Source organism: Moschus berezovskii, chromosome 7 (genome assembly GCF_049115385.1).
Source record: "Moschus berezovskii isolate FMDL1 chromosome 7, NW_MosBer_1.0, whole genome shotgun sequence".
Taxonomy (NCBI): domain Eukaryota; kingdom Metazoa; phylum Chordata; class Mammalia; order Artiodactyla; family Moschidae; genus Moschus; species Moschus berezovskii.
In genome coordinates this window covers 112,631,598-112,652,817 of record NC_142466.1, presented here as the reverse complement: position 1 = coordinate 112,652,817, position 21,220 = coordinate 112,631,598, and the positions used below count along the sequence as shown (strand labels likewise).

General features: G+C 47.0%; 1 protein-coding gene across 1 annotated transcript in view; it reads right to left on the bottom strand.

Annotated features, from left to right (window-relative positions):
• Positions 1-7,471, bottom strand: part of PAPPA (pappalysin 1) — a 271,571-nt gene extending 264,100 nt beyond the window's left edge. Inside the window, exon 1 of the mRNA XM_055427748.2 lies at positions 6,728-7,471. Within this exon, the coding sequence (XP_055283723.1) occupies positions 6,728-7,148 (421 nt within the window). The 5' untranslated portion in view covers positions 7,149-7,471. The remainder of the gene's footprint in view (positions 1-6,727) is intronic.
• Positions 7,472-21,220: the final 13,749 nt, after the last annotated feature.

Below are 21,220 nucleotides of genomic sequence, written 5' to 3'. Positions count from 1 at the left end.
TGCCATGTCCTTCCCCATCACCTCTCCCCAGGGCATTCCTAAGATTGTGGGGAACAGTTTGAAAGCCCCTGTTTTATCGCTACCCCCCACTACGCACGTTGAGAACACTGAGCACACAGAGAAGCAGTTGTCTAGGTCACACAGCGAGTGAGGTAGACCTGTTAAGTTCCAACATCAAAGGACTCCAGTGAGGTCACACATAGGAAAAGGTTTGCTAACTCGATCACTGTTGATTGTCTGCAGTGTGACGACGATGCTAAAGGTGCCTTTCCAAGAACGAAATGGCTCTTACGAAGCACCCACATCTCACTTTCTGGATCCGCCAGCCAGTGTGGACCTATGGACTAGACCCTGATCTCGGCCGAGAGCTTCTCCTGCCACTGCCTCACCTGGCTCTCGTGACAACCTGTGAGACGGGGGTGTTGACTGTAACCACACCTGCAACTCTCTCCCCAGAGGCTCCAGGTCATACAGCTCAGAGGAGGCCACGCTCGGATTGGAGTCCAGAGTTCCTGGCTCTCAGTTCCAGGTTTCCAAAGGAGCTAAAGGGCCAAGACCCACAAGTCAGGTCTGAGTTGAGCGCTTCCAGTAAGTGCATCAAGGCATGAAGCAGAGTCCTCAGCGTGGCAAGAAAAAAAGATAAAAGAGACACTGAGGGAAAGAAAATTAAATTCCAGAGACGGGGCAGCAGGCTGGGGGAGCAGCAGGCACTTACTGAATTGTTAAGCCTTGGACCAGGCATAGGTAGATGAGGCTCAGGCTGCTTGTATAGGAGGTCCTCCTACTTTGGGTCCTTGGGGGTCTTCTCTCTCATCTAAGACACCCTGCAGCCAGCACTGGTTTCAGAGTGATGGAAAGGTGAGGGGGTTTGGGATGATAGGAACACTTGCCTTCTTCCGGGAAGGACTAGACCTGGGCAAAGTGGGGAATGCCTTCCAGCTGGGGTTCCTTCCCTCCTTTCCACCCCTTAATCCTCAGAAAAAGAAAAAATACGCCTCACCGCTCAAGCACGGTGAGACAGCCATTTGAACTCAGGTGTGTGGAATTCCATGTATTATCCCGTTTTAGGAGTGTTTGCACTTTAAAGGGGGTGCCAGAAGGGGAGAATGTGGCTTCACATACAGGACCAGCTTTGGAGAAACGGAATGTCAGTGTGCGTGTGCGCACACACGCGTGCACACACACACACACCCTGCCCACAGGAACCTCAGTGGAACTGGGAATGGAAAGGGGATCCCTTCTGATGGTAACTCAGAACTAGAACAGCTGAACTTCTCTAAAAGTTCTGCCACCGACCAGCTGGGCAACCAGGAAGCCCTACTCCTTACTCCTACCCGAGGCCTCAGTTTCTCCAACTGCAGAGCAGGGAGACACCAAGCAGGATCGGTGGTTCTTCCTGCTGCTGGCCCTTCCACATCTCCTGAGAAGGTTTTGAAAAACACTGCTGCCCAGGCCAGTGCCAGACCCTTAACCTCTGAATCCCTGGGAGGCAGCTGGGCAGCAGGAGGTTTTAAAAGCTGGTGATTTTCAGTGCTACGAGATGGGAGCAACTCAACCAAACCATCTCCCAGACCACCTTGAGAGGGGCAGTTTATGGATACAGTTTAGTTCTCAGCCCTGTGTGATGCTAGTTCTCAGTTTCCCTGTTTCTCCATGGGCTGCTGGACCCAGTCCACGCCTGGCTGGCCAAGCAAACCCCACATTCCTGAGCCCTCCAGCTCTCAGCCTCCAGTTTGCCCTCCTCGGTGTAGTGGGGCGAGGGTGATGCAGCCTCCATCACCCGATCTGTCCACGTAAAGTGCTGACTGGGCAACGTGAAAGTCAGGGGGCTTCTGGGGAAGGAGCGAGAGGCATGTGACCACAGAGCTGTGCCCGGGATGCACTGCGGCCACTGTCTGGCTTCTGTTCCTCAGAGTGTATTCTCCCCCTGGGTGCTAGCTGGCTTTCCTATTCATTGGTCCTGAGCTTGTGGTCCTCCTCTGGCCCTTATCACCAAGGAGTCATCCAAGTAGGTCAAAGAAGAGGAAATCAAAGTGCAAGGAAGGGATCTGAAGGGGCCGAACTGTTTGCTCCCCAAGATACACTGTCTACTCTAGACAGACTCCCCAGCCACTCCAGCGCGGAAGCCCAAACAAGGCATAAACAGGCTGAAGGCAAGGTGGCGAATTAGGAAAGGCAAGAGGGTTATTTACTTAGATGCAGCCTCTGCCATTGACTGAGTCCCCAGTACGAGTTGGTTCTGTGCCAGGTACTTTCTGCCTGCTATTCCCCTGCATTATCCTGACACCATTATGCCCATTTTACAGAAGAGGAAGCCAAAGGGACAGAAAGACAAAGTGACCTGACTCAAATCACACAGGAAGTCATTGGCAACAGAAATTCCAAGCCCCATCTGTCTGAGAGATAGTTTGATGGGAACAGAAAGAAAAAAAAAACCCAGATATGCGAGTCACACCCAGAGTTCCAAGGAGGTTTAGATTCACGTTTTATCCCGTTTCATCTGCAGGAATACAGTTAGCACACAGAGGGGCAGAAAGGAGTTGTCCGCAGCAGGCCTAAAGATGGAAAAGGGGTCATTCCTTCTCTCTCCAAAAGGACTGCTGAAGAAGAAGCGGACACTTGCAGCTCGAGGTCCTACCTGGGCTCTGTCCACTTTGGAGTAAGCAGCTTCCACCATATGAGACTTTGTTTCCTCATTTGGAAAACAGAGGTGACAATGCCCAGCTTGCAGGGTGGCTGTGAGGGTGAAACTGGCAGACACAAGGCAAGCACCTAGCTCAGTGCCTGGCACCTTGGAGGCACCCAGGAAGAGTCACTTTCCTTCCTGCCACTAACTGTCCTCAGTCCATAAAGCCAAGGCTTTTTTGGGGTTGAGTGGGTTGTGGGAAGTGCGGGCTGCAGAAGGGAGGAAATAAAAGTCTCTTCTCAGTAGCCTGTCAACTCAACAGTCCAACATTTAGAACAAAGGAAAGAAGCATGGCAGGAGGAGGTGCTGGAGGGGATTCAGGTAAATCCTTTCCTCCTTGTGAGGAGGGATTCTGGGTCACTAAGGATGGGGGCGGGAGGAGGTAGCCGTACTTGTGGGGGCCACATATCACTTATCTAGCAGGTCAGAGAAACTTTAACAAGATTAACTGCTGCTCGGGGCCTCTGCTCCTTGGAGCAAATTGAGTCTTGTTTTCTTTTTCTTCCCCTTCTTTCTCTTTCTGTCAAACTGGAGAGGTACGGTGAGGGAGGGCAGCTGGGGATGAAGGGCAGGAGTCTGGATCCTGCCTGGTACGCTATAAAGGCAAAAGGACGTGTCAATAAGCCCCCTCACCCCCAGACTTGAAAGGGAACTCCAACTGCCATGCCCTGTGCGCCTGGGTGGCGGGTCTGTGAAGGGTGGGAGGTGGCAGTGTTTCTCGGACAGGTTTTCTCAGCAGGGTAGTGGGTAAGGCCTGGGAGTGGACATGCCCAGGCTCAAATCCTAGTTCCTGCCACTGGGGACCCCTCCCCTGGCTGCGTCTATCTCCCTGTTTGGCCTAAGAGACAAGATCCGGCCTGGGGGACCTCCAAGGACCCTTTTCACAACAGCCTTAAAGGGACTCTTCAACCCTCAGACCATCCACCGTGGGTGGGCTGTTCAGAGACTCCTGCACACAGGCGCTTTCTAACTTTAGCTCTGCTTTTGCCTGCATAAGCCTTTTCATTTTTATTAATACTCACACACATATATATGTGGGCTTACCTGGTGGATCAGATGATAAAGAATCTGCCTGCAATATGAGAGACCCAGGTTCAATCCCTGGGTTGGGAAGATCCCCTGGAGGAGGGCATGGCAACCCACTCTGGTACTCTTGCCTGGGAAATCCCAAAGACAGAGGAGCCTGGAGGGCTACAGTCCATGGGATTGCAAAGAATTGGACACAACTGAGCAACTGACACACACACACATATTTACAGATATGTGTGTGTGTGTATATATATATATATATATATATATATATATATATATTCCCCCCACCCACCGCCACTTCCCTTTTGGAAAAAATAAAAGGCATGTTTTCTGAGCTTCAGAAGCAAACTGCTCCTTCACTCTTCTCTGCCTCTCTGAACGCCTGTCTGAACTGGTGTCAGTGAAGTTTGAACCGGGGTAGAAATAGCATCCCAGGCGGATCTGGGAGCACGGCCCGCCTCCCAGCAGCGGCAAGGCCTGCCTCTGCCAGACGACAGACCCGGTTAACAGCACCATAAAATTAGACCTTTACGAAACCCAATTGAATCCTGCAGCAAAGAGTGATGTAAGGCAGCCTGGCCTGACAGCGAGGCAGCAACCCTCTGCCTGAAATAGCAGTGAGGTCCCTGCTGGGAGATGCCTGCTCTCTCAAGATAGGTGACCAGGGATTCCTAGGAAAGTGGCGACGCCCCGCCAGAGAGCGCCAGCAGAGGTCAGGTGGCCAACCGGGCACCCGAGGTCGCCACGGGAGGACGTGGCTTGGCACCCTCGTCCAAATTGCCCACCTCAGCCGGCCCTGCCTCTCCCAGTCTGAACTGACAACAGAGGAAGGAGCTGCAGAAGTGCTTCTGCAAAGAACCTCTGTTTGTTTGCGTTTTAATTCAAGGAGAAGCAGGTTCTTTTCAGTCCCACAGCCTGTACCGTGTGGAGGATATGCAGAATGAGTCTTTTCTGGCTCAAGGCCAGGTGTTTACACACCGTCAAATCTGGCTCAGACTCAACTAGGGGAGGGGAAAAAATCCACCAGAATCCTCGGGAGAAAAGCTCTGAGCTTTCTGGGGCTACACAGCAGCAGTGACTTTTTTTTCTTTCTCGTTTTGAGAGGAATGTTATTTCCACACATAAAATGGACCAGGCATTTTATACAAGCAATAATAACCTAACGTCCCCCATCCAATTAAAGTATTTTACTGCACAATCTTTGTGTGAGAGAGTGAATGAGTGCTCAAGAGAGCGTGTGTGTGTGTCAAGGCGCGGGGGGGGGGGGGGCTCCTTGTCTGAATTACAGACATTTATAAAGCAGGCTCCTGTGGAATCTCAGGTGCTATATGTATTTGTTTGTTTGTTTTGAAAAAATGCATTTACTACCTTTTCATTGATGATACCTCTATAACCCTGGGCTCTCCGCTCTGGAGGAGAAGGTTTCCAAACCCCTGTACCACAGGTATAGACTAGGAAAAAATCAGATCTACTCATAAAAAAAAAAAAATCTCCAAGTAGCAGGCTCTGTGTTTTTCCTTGTTCCGAAAGTGAAGTAAACATACCACAGCCCTGAATTACAAGCATCGACATTACTATTATGAGCACCGTCTCTTCTCCACTCTACATTGTAACCCCCTCTGGCTGACCGGGGCTTAGGGGCTACAACTGAATGAGCTCAGTTTCCCTCTTCTTCCTGAGACGCAAAAAAAAAAAAAAAGAAAGAAAAAAATAGCATGTGATGACGTCAGGCATGGGGGAAAGTCACTTTGTAGCTCTCCGTTTGGGGTTTGGTAGAGGGAGATCGGAGCTTTGCGGGTATATGCTTACTTAGTGTGGCAGCAGAGTTTGGGTCCCCGAAATGGGCTTGATGTAAATAGGACAGAGTTGGCAACATTTGAGAAAGTCCACGCCACGACAGAAAGAAGCCGGACTGCCTGGAGAAGTCAGAGCTCTCCCTTCTAAGAAAATGTGTGTAAGGGGGTGGGATCGCAAAACGCCTCCAACACGTTTCCTGGCTGCAGCGATGGGGGAACCCCTACTCTCACTCTGAGACGTCCGAGGACGGGGCAAGACTGTTTGCGCAGGGAGGGAATCTCCCAGCCAGAAGAGGCAAAACTTTCCTCCTCTCCTCCAGCGCCGCCCACCCCCTTTCCGCCCCCCAGTTTTATTAAAGACATTGCCACAGATTCATTAAGAGGGGGAAAAAATGGATGCTGGAGGATTTCTAAGGTTTGCAACCCTCGCCAAGTGTCCGGTTTCACTATGGGTTTTGCTATGGAAAGGGGAGGGTGTGAGGAGGGGAACCTAAATTCATTACAGGCTTGTAAAAGTTCCAAATGAGAAAAGCGCCCCGTTTCGCAGCCTAGTCCCGGGAAGACTGGCTGGGTGTGCATGCGGAAAGTCTCACCCCAGCTCCGAATGACAGGCAAGGGGCTTGGAAAGCGAGAACACGGGATGGTAGTGTGTGTGCGTGTTTGTGGGTGGCTGGGGGTAGGGGGTTAATCCCAGAGGCAGGCAGCAAGTACAGAGCAACTTTGGGGCACTTCGAGTACTTTTAAGTCCTGAGGATCACAACAACCTTGGAGGCTTTCAGGGTAACTGGCCTAAGTAAAGCGGGGGTGGGGGGGGTCATCTCCATTAAAAAGCCAAAGAAATCAATGGTCCCTAGCTTCTATTCACATGCATCCCAACTGGGTCATCCTCCCCTCCATCCTGAACAGAGACAGTCCATCTGACCATCCGAAACACGATTCACGTGCACAAGGCTCCCTGAGACCAGCCCTCACCCACTGCGGTCTGGGGTGGCCGGGAGCGCTCCCTGCGTTCTTCCCGAGGGGCTAGGCAGAGACACCTTCCGAGCGCGCCCATTCCGCAGATGGGGCAAAGTGAGGCTCGCGGCTCGTCCCGGAGCCTCTGAGCCGCCAGCCGAGCGGCGGCTCCTGCACAGACACACCCTCCAGCCCCCAGACCATCCCGCCACCCGCGCCCAGGCACCCGCGCGGCGCCCGCCCGGGCGCCCTCGCCTACCTGCGATCACCGCCGGAGAGCTCTGGCCCCCCTCTGCTCGCAGCCACACTTGCAGCGTGAACGCGTCCCGGGGCAGCTCGAGGTCGGCTCGCAGGCGCAGCTGCTCGCCTCGCCCGCGGAAATAGAGCGCCCGGCTCGGCGGGCTCGGCTCCTCCGCGGCGCCCCTCGCCTCCCGCTGCCGCCGCCGCCGGGGGACGCGCGCGGCTTCCCAGGCACCGCCCGGCGGCGGCGGCGGCGGCGGCGGCGGCGAGGCGCGGCGGCCGCGGGCCGCCCGGGTGGCGCAGGTGGCCGGGCCGGCGGCGGGGCGCGGGGGGCGGCCGGCCCGCGGGTCTCTGCGGGCGCGGCGGGGGCGCTCGGCCAGCGCGCAGCCCAGCGCGGCGCTCAGCAGCCCCAGGCGCAGCACCCAACTCCAGAGCCGCATGTCCGACGGTCCCCCCGCCCCCCCTCGCCCCTGCACGGCCGCCCGGAGCTGCCAGCTTTGGGAGCCGCGGCGCCTCGACTTTCTTCGCCTCTTCACCCTTCTTGGGCGAGCCCCCCCTTCCACTTGCTTTTTTCTTTTCTTTCTCGCTTTCCTCCTCAAGGTGTGTGCTCCACTCCCCCCACCTTTGAAAAAATACAGCCCAACTCCTCCTGGTTGGCAATTAATTTCTCTCTCCGCTCCTTTATCTGCCTTATTTCCCCCTCCAACAGCTGGTTGCCTTCCTCCTTGTTTTATTTCATTTTATTTTATATGATTTCTCGCTCTTAAAAAAAAAAAGCTCCTCTAAGACACTGATCCGCTGAATTCCCTCCCCCCAAAAAGATGCTCTAATTTATTTATTTTTTGCGTCCTTTATAACACAAGCCACAGCCCCCTTCTCCCCCCCCACCCCAGTCCCCCCTCCCTGCTTCTTCAGAAAATGAAAGGAAAGAGGGGGGAAAAATCCCTCAGAAGATGAGTAAACAAGCGTATGCTAATCTGCTCCCGAGCGCTCCACCTCCCCAATTGAATGAGTCCTAGTTAAAACTGCGGGGATCATGACTAATCAATCAGTTTGGAGAGGCCGAGCTACCCAGCCGTCCTCCACCTTCCCGTTTGCCTCCTTCGCTCCGCTTCTCCACCCCCTCCTGTTTTTTTTTTTTTTTTTTTTTAAGAAGACAATCTTAAAGTAACAATTTAATGAAATTCTGTACACACCCCCTTATGGTCCTCCCAGCTCGCCTCATTCCTGCTCAAAACACACATTCCTGTTTTTGTTTTGTTTTGCTTGCTTTTTTTTCCCCTCCTCCTTCACTCCCCCCCACCCCTTTTTATTTTTATTTTTTTCCTCCTGGCGGGGAGAAAAATCTCTCTTCTCTCAGGATCCCCTTTGCACTCTGCTGGTCAACCTCATCGCCTCGATAGCACATACGGAGTCTTGAAACTTGATTCTCAGATGTTTTTCCGGCAATGCTCTTTCTCCCGCTTCTCACCCTCATTCTCTTCTGCCCCCCTCCCACTCCGTACCTCTCCCCTCTCCCTCTCTTCCTTCTTCTTTCCCTTCTCTTGCCTTCCCTCTCCTTTTCCCTCTTGGAATCCCCTTAAAGTTATGCAGTGGTGAAGGTCTCTCCCTCTTTCCTGAGCCGCGGTGCTGCTGGCTTCAGCTAGTCCAAATGTTGTCCCAAAGTCCTCAAGGAATCATCAGAAGCAACTAGAAAAGGCATTTGCTTTCCCGAAGCTGTAGACTCAGCACAACTAGGTCTCTGAATACTCCTGAATACTTTTAAATTTGTTAGAAATTATTTCAACTTTATATAAAAAATAAAAAAAAACACCTATCATTTTGCGTTCTTTTTTCCATCTAAGAAATTCAGGTCCCTCTGACACTGTTCAAGTCACAAGTAAGGATCTGACCATTTGCTGCTTTGTAGATCTGTTTTGAACTGGGACATATATGTAATTTTTTTTCTTTTTTTTTCCCCTCTTTGTAGAACTCAAAAGCTCCCCCTTATGGCAAAACAGTTGTTTTTTTTTTTTTTTCCCCTTCCAAGTGTTAAGTAAGTTAAAATGAGTTAGCAGTGGTGGATTACAAATTGTTAGTTACTGGGTTGTTCAAATAGTACAGTGATAAAAATATGCTGTGTGAGGCTTGCATGTGGATAGTGAGCTGGAAGCCTGCGGTGGGATTAACTTGACTTTCCTCCCATGTCTCCTGTCCTCAGGGTTACCCTGGATCCTGCCTGAGAGCTGGGGTCATTCCTGCTTGCTTTGGGAGGGTGAACACTAATGGAGAATATGTGCTGGTTGAAGTATGTGGATTTGTAGGATGAGCAAATGACTCAGACATGCCCCATAAAAGCCGGCATGTGGTGTGCAGGGATTATGGCACCGTTCTGAAAACGGGAGATCCCAGATTCAGATCTTCTTGCTTTGGGAAGAACTTGTCATATAGTCTTAGGCTCAGAATGGATGAAATCAGCTTCTCCAGTTATAAAATGGAAATGGCATTATATTATAAATGTATTTCCAGAAACAATGCCATGGAGAAGGAATTTGCCTAGGCAAAACTTTCATTTTCTGCAACTCCAAGTCAAGTATAAAACTCATGAAGTTGGCATTTAATAATGATACTAATAAGACCTATGTTGAACTCCATATGTTATATCCTACAGAATCCCTCTCTTTTCTCAATAGAAATTGGAACCTGACTACTAATTCATTTCAATTACGGCTACTAGGCATTTGGAAACTGTATTCCTTCCAAGGGCTTCTAAGTCATTGCATACAATAGTTTTGAATATTCCTAGGCTTTTGGGACTTTGTCAGCTCTCCCACCAAAGCTCAAAACGTGGGACTTAGAATTCCAAGTCTCACTCACCCCAACATGTATCAGTGCCATGCCCGGAGCCAGGGGCTTTGCTAACCCAGAACTTCTGAACCTTTAAAATGGGATATGCATTTCACAAATGTGCTCTGAGGTTAAAAGACGCGGGTATATGATATTTTGTAAGCTATAAAAATGCTATATAAACCCATTTATTCTACTGTTATTGTCAAGGACCAAGTACTCTTTAGGTTCTTAATGATTAGCAAAATCTGGGAGGCCAAGTCACCATTCCTGTCCTGTGATGGGCATGAGGGGAAGGGATAAAGAGATCCGAGTCTCATAGCTCTTTGAGCTTCTGGAACTTCGCCCCTAAATGTGTTTAAAAGACTTTTCATTGGTCTTTTCATGGAACATACATTTAATATTCTATCCCACCTGTCTTGGAAGCCACACATACTCTTATGGATGTATACATCTATGCGCACATGTATGTGTTTGTTTTTAACTGAGTGATTGGAACTAGATGAACTATAGTCCTTGGTTCATGACCCACCTTTATCATTGACCTATGCATGTCATTCTTATTTATTTATATGTAACAAACAATATGTCAAATACTACCATCCCTCTTTTACTACATCCCTTGATCACTCATGGATTTGGCCCGTCTCCTTTTATCATTTATGGTCAAAGAGCAATCATCTGAGAGTTAGGAGACTTGAGTTCTGACTCTGTGTCAACTCTGACCTAAATTTGCTCCTATGTAAAATTAACAGTCAGGAGATTCCTAAGATCACTTCCAAATCTGAAATGTAATAGAGTCACCATATTTTTGGAACATGGCAATAATTCCCATCTAAATACCCCATATTTGGTCAATTCTCTCCTACCCTCGAAATAGCCCTTTGTTTCTGAGGATTTTCATTCTGAAAACTACTTTGATAGAACAAAATGACCTGTTCCTCCACTCTTAGGATATACTCCTTTAATATTTTATTTGGTAATAACTAGAAGCAGAGTATTTTACCAGGGAGTTGTAAGGTGCACACTCAATAAAGGTGAGGTGTTATTAGAATTGTTGCTGTTGTTCAGTCACTAAGTAGTGTCCAAATCTGTGTGACCCCATGGACTGCAGTGTGTCAGGCTCCCCAGTCTTTCACTATCTCCCGGAGTTTGCTCACACTCATTGATTCAATGCTTAGAGTTGTCCTTTAGCAAAGGTAGGATGTGAATCCAGTTTCTTGCCCAAAGTTTACATTCTAGTAAACCTCACTTGGGCAGCCAGTAAGCTTCAATATCTCTTTACTGGAAGTCAGGAGGGCAGCCTGTGAGAGGTGTGCTAAAGTTTCGGAAGGGCTTGGAGGAGTGTGTCTGGTTCAGAGGACTCATCTCAGAGTCACACCCTCGTGGGTTCCTGTGGCCATGAGCAAGTCACTTCATTTCTCTGATCTCAGTGACCTTATCATGGAGCTGTCCTGAGGAAGCTGTGCTATCTGACGCATGGTGGAAGCTCAGTCAACGAGCTCCCTGTCTTCCTTTCTGGGAATCTACATTTTATGGCTCTCTGAGCTTTGGTCGCCTTTCATCTACACACTGAGCTCGACCTCCTTCTTACTCCACACCAGAAGGGTTATTCTTATCTAAGAATTCCAAAGCAAGCATTGCCTATCTGGTAGAATCCAGAACTTCATAAGATAGGATCCTGCTTTGTTCCTGGGGTCCTATTTATGTGATTTGTTGGTTTGTTTATTGACAAGACTGGAACCCATCTAGGCAAGGCTCTTCAAGGGCCAGTTCTGTCACCATGCCCTTCCCCACCAGCCTGAAGGGCTCCCTCCTCTGGGCTCTCATAAAACTTCCTCTGAATTTCTCTGGGTATTTTCCCAAAGCCAACCATCAGGCTTAATTATATATCTGCTCGTCCCTGCTTTTCATGTGGGACAGAGTCTGTTGCCTTCATATTTGTGTTTGCCCTAATGCTTGGTTCAACACTTTGCATAAAATTATAGCTTCTCGTTCAGAACATATATGTGTGTGTGTGTACAGATTTCCCAGCTGGTGTTAGTGATAAAGAATTTGCCTGTCAATGCAGAAGATATAAGAAACGCGAGTTTGATCCCTGAGTTGAAAAGATCACCTGGAGTAGGAAATAGCAAACCACTCCAGTATTCTTGCCTGGAAAATTCCATGGGCAGAAGAGCCTGGTGGGCTACAGTCCATAGGGTTGCAAAGAATCAGACACAACTGAGCAACTTAGAACATGTTCGTGCACACACACACAAACACACACACATATTTATAGATTGATTTGTAAATCCATAAATTCACATACATGTATAGATGTATGCATGCACTTTTGCTTCTCTATGCTTGTTTCCTTTTTGCTATGATGCTAATCTGGTCGGTGCTATGAATATATCAGGCTCTTATAAATGCACGGTTTCTTTACTTTGCCAGTCTTCTCTTTCCCAGATGATGCATCTAGGGATACACAGACAGAGGTACTGAAGTTCACTGGCTGCCCAAGGGAGGCTTACTAGAAAGAATTCAGGCTTTGGGAAAGAAAGTAAATCCATATCCTACCTTTGCTAAAGAACAATTCTAATCACGCCTTACATTTATTGACTAAGCTGTGTGTTCCAAGCAATGTTTAAATGCTTTTTGGAGGAATGTTGCCATCTAATCCTCGCAGAACAGGCCTACAGAGGAAGTGTAAAAATCATCCCATTTTACAGGAGGAAAAAACCAAATCCTGAATCACATAGACTAAATCTGGACCTAGCACTCTGTGTTCTAGGTCTGGGGGACAGAAGACTCACTTAACCTTTTGAATCTCATTTTTCATTTTCACACATTTCGTGGGGCTATCTGGGAGATGAAATGAGGCCATGGGATGGGTATCGTGTTGCGTAGTGAAGAGTACACGTTTCAGTGGGTGTTGCAGAAACATTAGCTTCTTTACTTCCTCCCGTTCAGTAGTTTAATCACGTTAATTTAACACATGTACTCAAGTTGACAATCCTAAGAGTCACGCCAGCAATGGTAATAACTCATCTGCATTAAGCACCAGCTATTGGGCTTCCCTGGTGGCTCAGAGGTTAAAGTGTCTGCCTCCAATGCGGGAGACCCGGGTTCGATCCCTGGGTCGGGAAGATCCCCTGGAGAAGGAAATGGTAACCCACTCCAGTATTCTTGCCTGGAGAATCCCACGGATGGAGGAGCCTGGTAGGCTACAGTCCATGGGGTCGCAAAGAGTCGGACACGACTGAGCGACTGAACAGAACGGAACAGATGTGTTAAGCATTGTACTCAGCTTTTAACTTTCCACAAAACTAGGAGGTAGGTTTGAACCTAATTCATCTGAATCGCTCAGTAGTTTTCTGCCTATCCTCTCTTCTTAAATCATGTTAAAAAATAAATTTTATTTTCAGCCATATTTTTTTTTTTTTTAGCATCTCCAAGCTCCATGTGAAAAAAGCCATGAATCTCTTGTTTTAATAATTGCCTGTTCGCAACTTCTCTTGTGGCCCACTGGTTAAGAATCAGCCTTCCAATGCAGGGGAGATGGGTCCGATCCCTGGTTGGGGAACTAAGATCCCACATGCTGAGGGGGTTCTAAGCCCGTAAGTTGTAACCACTGAGGCCACACACCTCAACTAGAGAAGCCTGCGTAATGCAATGAAGACCCAGCACAGCCAAGAAAAGTTTTTTTTGAGTAAATAAAAAGAATTGTCTGTTCTACAAAGCCACAAGGAAAAGACAGCAGGGATCACGCTGTTATGCCTGAGATGAGGATGGGTAGATGGGGCTTGGGGACCACTCTGGCTGGAGGTGGAGCTGGTAAGCTCCAAATGTTTTCCTCTGTATTTTCTGAAACTTTGTGTCCCCGAGTGGGAGGCCCTGGAATGAAGTGGAGACCTCTTCTAGTCTTCCTGCAGTTTTATGACTAGGAAGCTGAAATAGCAACTTCTAAACTCCAACCCCTGTCCCTGGCTCATGACAAGGAATTTCATTTTATTCACATCCGCTGTGTAAGGCATTACTTAAGCTGAGATTTTTAGTTGAAGGTTGGAGAAGGAAATGGCAACCCACTCCAGTACTCTTGCCTGGAAAATCCCATGGACGGGGAGGATCCCGGTAGGCTACAGTTCATGGGGTCGCAAAGAGTCAGACACGACTGAGCAACTTCACTTTGACTTATCACTGCTTGACACTGCCTTTTTTATTTGTAGAAAAACATCTAATTTTATGAATTTTGTTTTATCTTTTATTCTCTTCAGTAAAATAATAATTAGCTAGAACTCACTATAAGAGATAAGCTACTATCTTGAGTGGTTATATAGACTATTTTGTTTCATCCTCAAAACTACTATCTGTAGTTTTCCTTATTCCCATTTTGCAAATTAAAAAAAAAAAGAAACTCGATAAAGTTGGTTGGCTTTTATGACATTTGAACTCAAATCTGTCTCACTTCAAAGTCCATATTCTTCACTGCTTGGTGATGTCCACTCCAAGCTACCTTTAATCGTTTGTTGTATGTTTAAACTGTAGTCAGAATATCTCCGTAATCTTAAGGAAAAGGAAGCTTTGTGAAAAATCATAAATAGGAAATGGTGGGCATTTTCTTCATTTGGTATCTTTCACCTTTTTTTTTTTAATTGTTGTTGTAGTTGAATGGAAAATAAAATGTGTGATGACCTTTCCTCTTAATTCCAGAACAAATGTATCTTGTGGCTTATTTGAGGAGAGGCCTTGAGTCACATAATGGACAATGCTTTCAATTCCGTTTTTTTTTTTTTTCCAGAAATTGCAGAATCACATCCAACCAGCCGCTTTTTATATCAGCTGAGGTTGAAGGCATGCTATTAATTATTGTCCAATGAAGAAGACCTTTTCATAGGAAGCTAATCCAACAATGCTTTCTGATGAAATCAGTCTCTACCAATTAGGAATAGCATTACTTGTTGAGTGCTTTCTGTATGCCATGCATGGACCTGAGGACATGTATTCTGACTACTCAATTAGGTTGGTTCTGCTCTGCTTGTTTTACTTGACGAGGAAACGCAAGTTCAGAAAGAGGGAGCAGTTTACCCCAAACCATCGGCTGGCGGGCACACGTTCAAACCCAAACGCAGTCTGTGTGCTTTCCTCCAGCCTAGTGGGAATGTCACCTCCTCCATAATGTTTTTCTTTATTAAACATTAAAATAAGTCATTCCCAGAGAATTATTTAGTTTTGTTTCCTGTCCTGTATTGTTAGATGCATGTCCTTGTATTGCTTTCCGTGACAGAGCTTAAGCTTACTGAAGATGAGCCTGAGTTTTCTGCCTTCTGAGATCCTCCATGGGGTTAACACTCTTATGGTTTACGCTGAATAGGGGATCAGTGAACACTGGGTGAACTCTGGAAACCTCTGTAACTCCTGCCTGTGTGTGACTTCCAGCATAATGCCCTGCTTCCTTAATTTTACCTCAGCTTGAGTTCTTCAAATTCTGTGGTTTGTTGGTTTTGTTGTTGTTATTTTTGTTTGCATGTACCTTTTATTTATTTTAATTTTTATTGGAGTGCATTTGATTTACAATGCTGAGTTAGTGTCAGGTATATAGATATGTGTGTGTGTGTGTGTGTGTGTATCCACTTTCTTCCCATATACATCATCACAGAGTATTGAGTAGATTTCCCTGTGCTATAGAGTAGGTCCTTGTTTCCTTATCTGTCTTATATATAGTAGTGTGTGTATGTCAATCCTCTCAACTTATCCTGCTCCCTGCTTCCCCCCAGTAACCATAAGTTTGTTTTCTATATCTATGACTCTGTTTTGAAATAAGTTCATGTCTACAACTTTACATGGATAGACTTACAGATTGATTGAGTGAAGTCTGTGAGAGACAAATATTTGGTACTGCTTATACATGAAGTCCTTCAAATTCTTAAAACCCAGTTGAAGAACGCTGTCGCTCTTTCAGGAAACCTTACTCGTGCCCTCCACCAATCAGAGTTAAGCTCCTCCTTCTCTGAGACTCTCCTGTCTCATTTTCAAGCCATTGAGTCAGCACTATCATGCATTACCGTGTATTGCTACTTACCTGATCATGTGGCCATAACCGTACCTCGATGGTATATGGGATGATGTTGGTATGGGTTGCATCAGCCCACTGACATACATATATGTTTAAATTAAAAAGTGCATTGCTCAATTGCTTCAGTCAGGTCCAATTCTTTGCGACCCTATGGACTGTAGCCCACCAGGCTCCTCTGTACGTAGGATTGTCCAGGCAAGAATATTGGAGTGAGTTGCCATGAACTCTTCCAGGGGATCTTCCCAACCGAGGGACTGAAGCTACGTCTCCTGCTTCTCCTGCATTGCAGGTGGATTCTTTACCACCCGAGTCATCAGGGAAGTCCCCAAAAGTGCATTACAGCCTGCTAAACTGTACATATGAAGAGGCAGAAGGGAAGGGATTCTCCCAAAGTCTCACACATCTAAACCATCCCAAAGAAATAATTTTCTGGTTTTCATTCCCAAACCAATATTTTCCCACTATAACACTTTTTTTGGGGGGGGAGAGGAGGTCAGATGATGATGATAATTTACTTATTCATCCAACAATTGTTTATCCATTATCAGTTATGTACCTGGCACTGTGCCAGGTCTGGCTAGCTTTCTAACACAGTTTTTCTTTCTCAAACTATTACTTTTGTCTGTCTCTAAAGTTAAAGTTTATTGTTTGTTTATATGTGATGCTTACATATAGCATCATTTAATCTTTGTAACACTTCCAAGAAGCAGGTAATATGACTACTTCCATTTTATAGAAAAGAGAACCAGAACAGTCACGAATTTCTAACAGCCAAAAACCAGGTATGCTTGCCTCCCAGACTCGGCACTGAGGATCAATGACATCAATGAGAAATTTAAATTTCCTTTCAGACAACTGGAGATTTACCATGCAGCACCCCAAACCTGTCCTTAAACCCACAGACACAGAGGTCCCTCCATGGCCAGTCTTCCACAGTGAAGTCAGTGGGAAGCACTGCTGAAATGAGCATTGAGGGAGAAGACCACTCAATCCTAAGAGAATACAGACCGTCGGCTGACTTGAGCCACAAATGAAAGCGAAAACTTTCAACAGTTAATAGACACTAATGACGATGACAGTTTTAGACAATGGCCCTAGTGTACGTGAAGCGTTTTATGCTCTTCAGAAAAAAGGTGCATCGAAAGTTAATGTGTAGTGCCATGTTGAGAAATGAGCAGTTTGTGCATGGACCTGTTTCTCTGGTGCTCAGTAAGGACCATGGGGTAGACGAGAGTGATCAAAGAGTTCTTACGGGAGTCCTAAGTCTGCACCGTGTTCTCATTTTTGCCACTGAATTTCTGTGCTGCCTTAGACAAATCCTTTTCCTTTCCTTTTGAGAATCTGTGAAAATGTTAGAGGTAGAAAATTACCCAGCCCGCAGGCTGAAAGCCCACAGATATGCACCGCCACAGCCATGCTCCAGGACCGCTATCCATCCCCTTCTCTCGGGCCAGTGTTCACGCTGATTGGCTGATACCCATAGCCTACCGTTGCTACTCTGTGTTGGTAATCTACATCTGCTCTTAGAGGGTTGACGCTCATCATCCTGATCTCAATGGGAATCCCGCTGGGACCTCTGGATGATGTTCCCCTTAGGAATCCTTTCCACTCCAATTCTTCCCTCATTCTCGGTGGCACTGTGGAGTCACCCCACATTGCTGTTGGCACAGCTCAGAGTGGGGGGCTATCTCTTGAAGCCCAATGGGCTATAAGGTGAGAAGTGGGTCTCTGGATAGCAGCCGTACTCAGACAGCCAGGTGGGAACCCACCAAATGGTCTCAGCATCTTTCTGAAACTGTTGGGACCATTCTACACATGTGTTCTCAAAGGCAGTATTAACTTATCTTTCTGTTCTGCATCGTTACGCTCATCATTCTAAGGAGATAGGAGTAAGCGCTTTCAGTCCAGGAAGACGAGCAGGAAACCACCAGGTGAATGGTAACTGGTAAAGTCACTCGGCATCTTCATGTGAAGCCAGTTAAAAATCCCTTATGAAACAGAAACAAGGTTGGAGAGAAGAGTGCCCACACTGGCCCCACGTTGGCTGGGTTTGCATCTTGACTGCGTAACTGTGTGCTTTGTTGTTTAGAAGCTAAGTACTGTCTGACTCTTTGTGACCCCATGGGTTGTAGCCCGCCAGACTCCTCTGTCTATGGGATTTCCCAGAAAAGAATACTGGAGTGGGTTTGTCATTTCCTTTTCCGACCCAGGGATCGAACCTGTCTCCTGCATTGACAGGTGGATAGTTTACCATTGAATCAGGGAAGCCCATGTGACTGTGTTACAGGAGACTTAACCTGTTGGGTTCTCTCAGTAAAATGAGGGCAGTAGGAGTAAGATCTATCCATTAGGATTTCTGTGAGGATTAAAGGAGTCAATATGTATTAAGCAGACAGGGCTTCTCTGGTGCAGATTAAGAGCTTAAGTAATGCAAGCTATTCTTATTTTTGTAATATTTCTGCGAAGCTTCTCTACTCCTTGGCAGCATCCCAGATAAAATTGAACGTGGCATTCTCTTACCAGTTTAAGAACTATTTATCAGTCACTCATTGGGTACAGGCACCAGACTAAGTGCCAAGGAGTCAGCTGTGACCCGTGACTTCATGAACTCATCTGTCCAATAACACCACTAAGGAACACACATTGAAAATCACAGGTGCTGCGTCCTATTTATATGTTTGTTAACTTACTCAGGCTTCACAAGGAAGTCCTGAGTTAGGTACCACCAGTGCCCTCACTTTACAGAGAGAGAAAGTGAGATCCAGGAAGGATAAAGATTATCCACATTATTAGAATATGATGAAGTCACAATTCAAACTTAGGCAGCTTGGGTCCAAAACCTAGTCTTCATCTACTTGGCCACATATCTCATTGGAAAGACAAAATATTACATAACTGAAAATTAAAAAAAAAAAAGAATCAAATGTGATAGAGGTGTGTTGGGTTAGTGACCCCTGGGGGAGGAGATCAGGAGAGCCCAGGACAAGCAGATAGGAATGAGTCAGGGACTTCCCTGATGGTCCAGTGGCTAAAAATCCACACTCTAATGCAGGGGGCCCTGGTTTGACCCCTGGTCAAGGAACTAGACCCCACACTAAAGATCCCCACACCACAATGAAGACTGAAGATCCCTCATGCTGTAACCAAGGCCTAACGCGGATTAAAAAAACAAAAACCAAACAAACGCACAAAAAAGCCAAAGAGTATGTGAGTCAAAGGGATTTTTGTATCGCTTGGCTTCTAATTTTACAACAGAGATATATCTGTGCATGAATTTTTAGATATTAAGAAGAGAAAAACATGTAAAGGTGAATTAGCAGCATAGACTCTGTACCACGTCCACTTTAGACCTTGCAAAGCGGTTTTCTCTTCTATCCTCCTGAGCGTGGGGCCTCCCTGCAAGGTGGGTGGAACAGCTGGATCTCTACCATTTCTACTTTAGAGATGAAGCGCTTGACACTCAGGGGTTCCGGTGACTGGCGGGTTTAAATAGCTAAGAGGTGGTGAGCCTGCAGTTTCTCTGTGCACCTCGATTTTTGAGCTTCCTTCACCTCGGCTGGCCAATGCGAGTACCCACCGCTGTCAGACAATCAAACACAAGGGGAGGAGGACTGTGATGAGGATGATGACGCAACACCTAAGATTTCTAGAGTGTTTGCTAAGACATCGCCTCCTGCGGAGTCTGAACTCCTGAAATCTTCTCAATGCCCATTTTAGTCCTACTTTCTGAACGGGGAGCCTGAGGCTTCCCAGGAGCGGATAACCGACTCACTGGCGGCTGGGTGGGGGTTTCAGTCTAAGTCACTGACCTGAAGATGCTGCTCTGTAGTTTCTCTCCACTAACGCCTGTGTTGTTAGCCCTGAGAAGGAGAAAGGAGACCCCCATCACCTCACCTCCAGGGCCAACTCCCAAGGAAAAGTTCTTTAACACCTGAGCAACTGTCCCACCCTTATTCTTCTGACAGTCACTCTAACCGTCTAGCCCTCAGTTGCATCACCCGAGAAATGGAAATAACAATGTGTTCTTCACTCTAAAGTGCGCTCATGAAACTGAGACGATCCCATATACCCACAGTGCCTGCTCAAGGGAGTGTCTCCTGCAGAAGCAGCTTTCTAGCTTTGCGGTCATATGAATGCCCTCTCCTGGCAAGCAGGATGCAAGGATCTGAAGAAGGTTCCTGTCTTGGAAACAGGCTCTGGAGTATGACAAGTCTGGGTTTAATTCCTGGCTCTGTCCCTTACAAGATGCATGCCCCTGGGCAAATGACCTCACCACTCCCTGGGCCTCTGTTTCCTCATCTGGAAATAGGCTTAGATTTGCCTGCTTTGCAGTGTTGCGAGGCACGCATGGGACAGTACACTAAAGCCCCTGGCCCGGCGCCCGGCCTGGAGTGCGTGCTTAGTGATGTGCCTGTCGGCCTTAGGTGTCTATCTCACACCGCAGCCAGCCCGCTGCCAACGCTCTGAACCATGGAATGATAGACGGAGCATTACACAACTTGTAAAGGAGCAATTCCAACCACAGATATGTGTTCCAAGGGATCCCAAATGGACTCATTCATTCTCAAGTCTATAGTTCACGAGGGAATTAAGAGAAATGACATTCTTTCTTTTCACTAGAACGTTTTGTTCTCTTTTTCTCTTTTCTCTCTCTCTTTTTAGATGTCAGACTCCTGAGAGACTATGCAACCTAGAACTTGATGCAAATAATATATAATTTCTGCATTTCCAGCTGTCTTCTTCTCTGTACCGCATCTTGTGTGTCTACCATGCCAGGCAAGCAGAAAAGAAGACACCCCCTTAGTGAGTGAGCTTGAGTTGTGAACTGTCCACACACAGAGCTCCCAAACTCTCTGCCCAGGTACCACGTGCTATGCGTTCTAAGTCACTTCAGTCATGTCCGACTGGTTGAGACCCTATGAGCTGTAGCTTGCCAGGCTCCTCTGTCCAAGGGATTCTCCAGGCAAGAATACTGCAGTGGGTTGCTATTTCCTTCTCCAGGTGATCTTGCTGATCCAGGGATCAATCCTGCCTCTCTTTATGTCTACTGCATTGGCAGGTGGATTCTTTACCACTAGCACTACCTGGGAGGGAGCCGGGTGGGCTACAGTCCATAGCTTCGCAAAGAGTCGGACACTTTGCACTGAAGTGACCTTGCATGCATGCATAGGACTCAGAGCTATATATTCCTGATCTCACCAGTATGAAAATTCGGTTGTTCTCATGTAATTCCTCTGAACCTTTCCTTACGCTGTTTTACTATCATTGTTGGGCGAGATACAACTGAGTTAATAAAACCCATGGAAGCAGATGTCAAGGAAGACAGAACTAGAAAGAAACTTATCCTCTCCAATGGCTCTCATGCCCATTTTAGATAATCAAAAGTCGAGGAAGAAGGGAAATGTCAACAAACCGTCGGTTTTACTGAGACAGTATCCTACAGAAATTGCCCAGTCCACTCTACTGAAATTCCGTGGAGAGTGCCAGGCAGCTGTATCTCTTTTTTTTTTTTTTTTTGAGTATGCTCATGAAACACTTTTAAAGCCTAGAAATTTTGTCAGGACCATGAACAAGCCCAACTGGTAGCCACTCATAATAATGACACTACGAGGAAGTCCGTGACTCTTG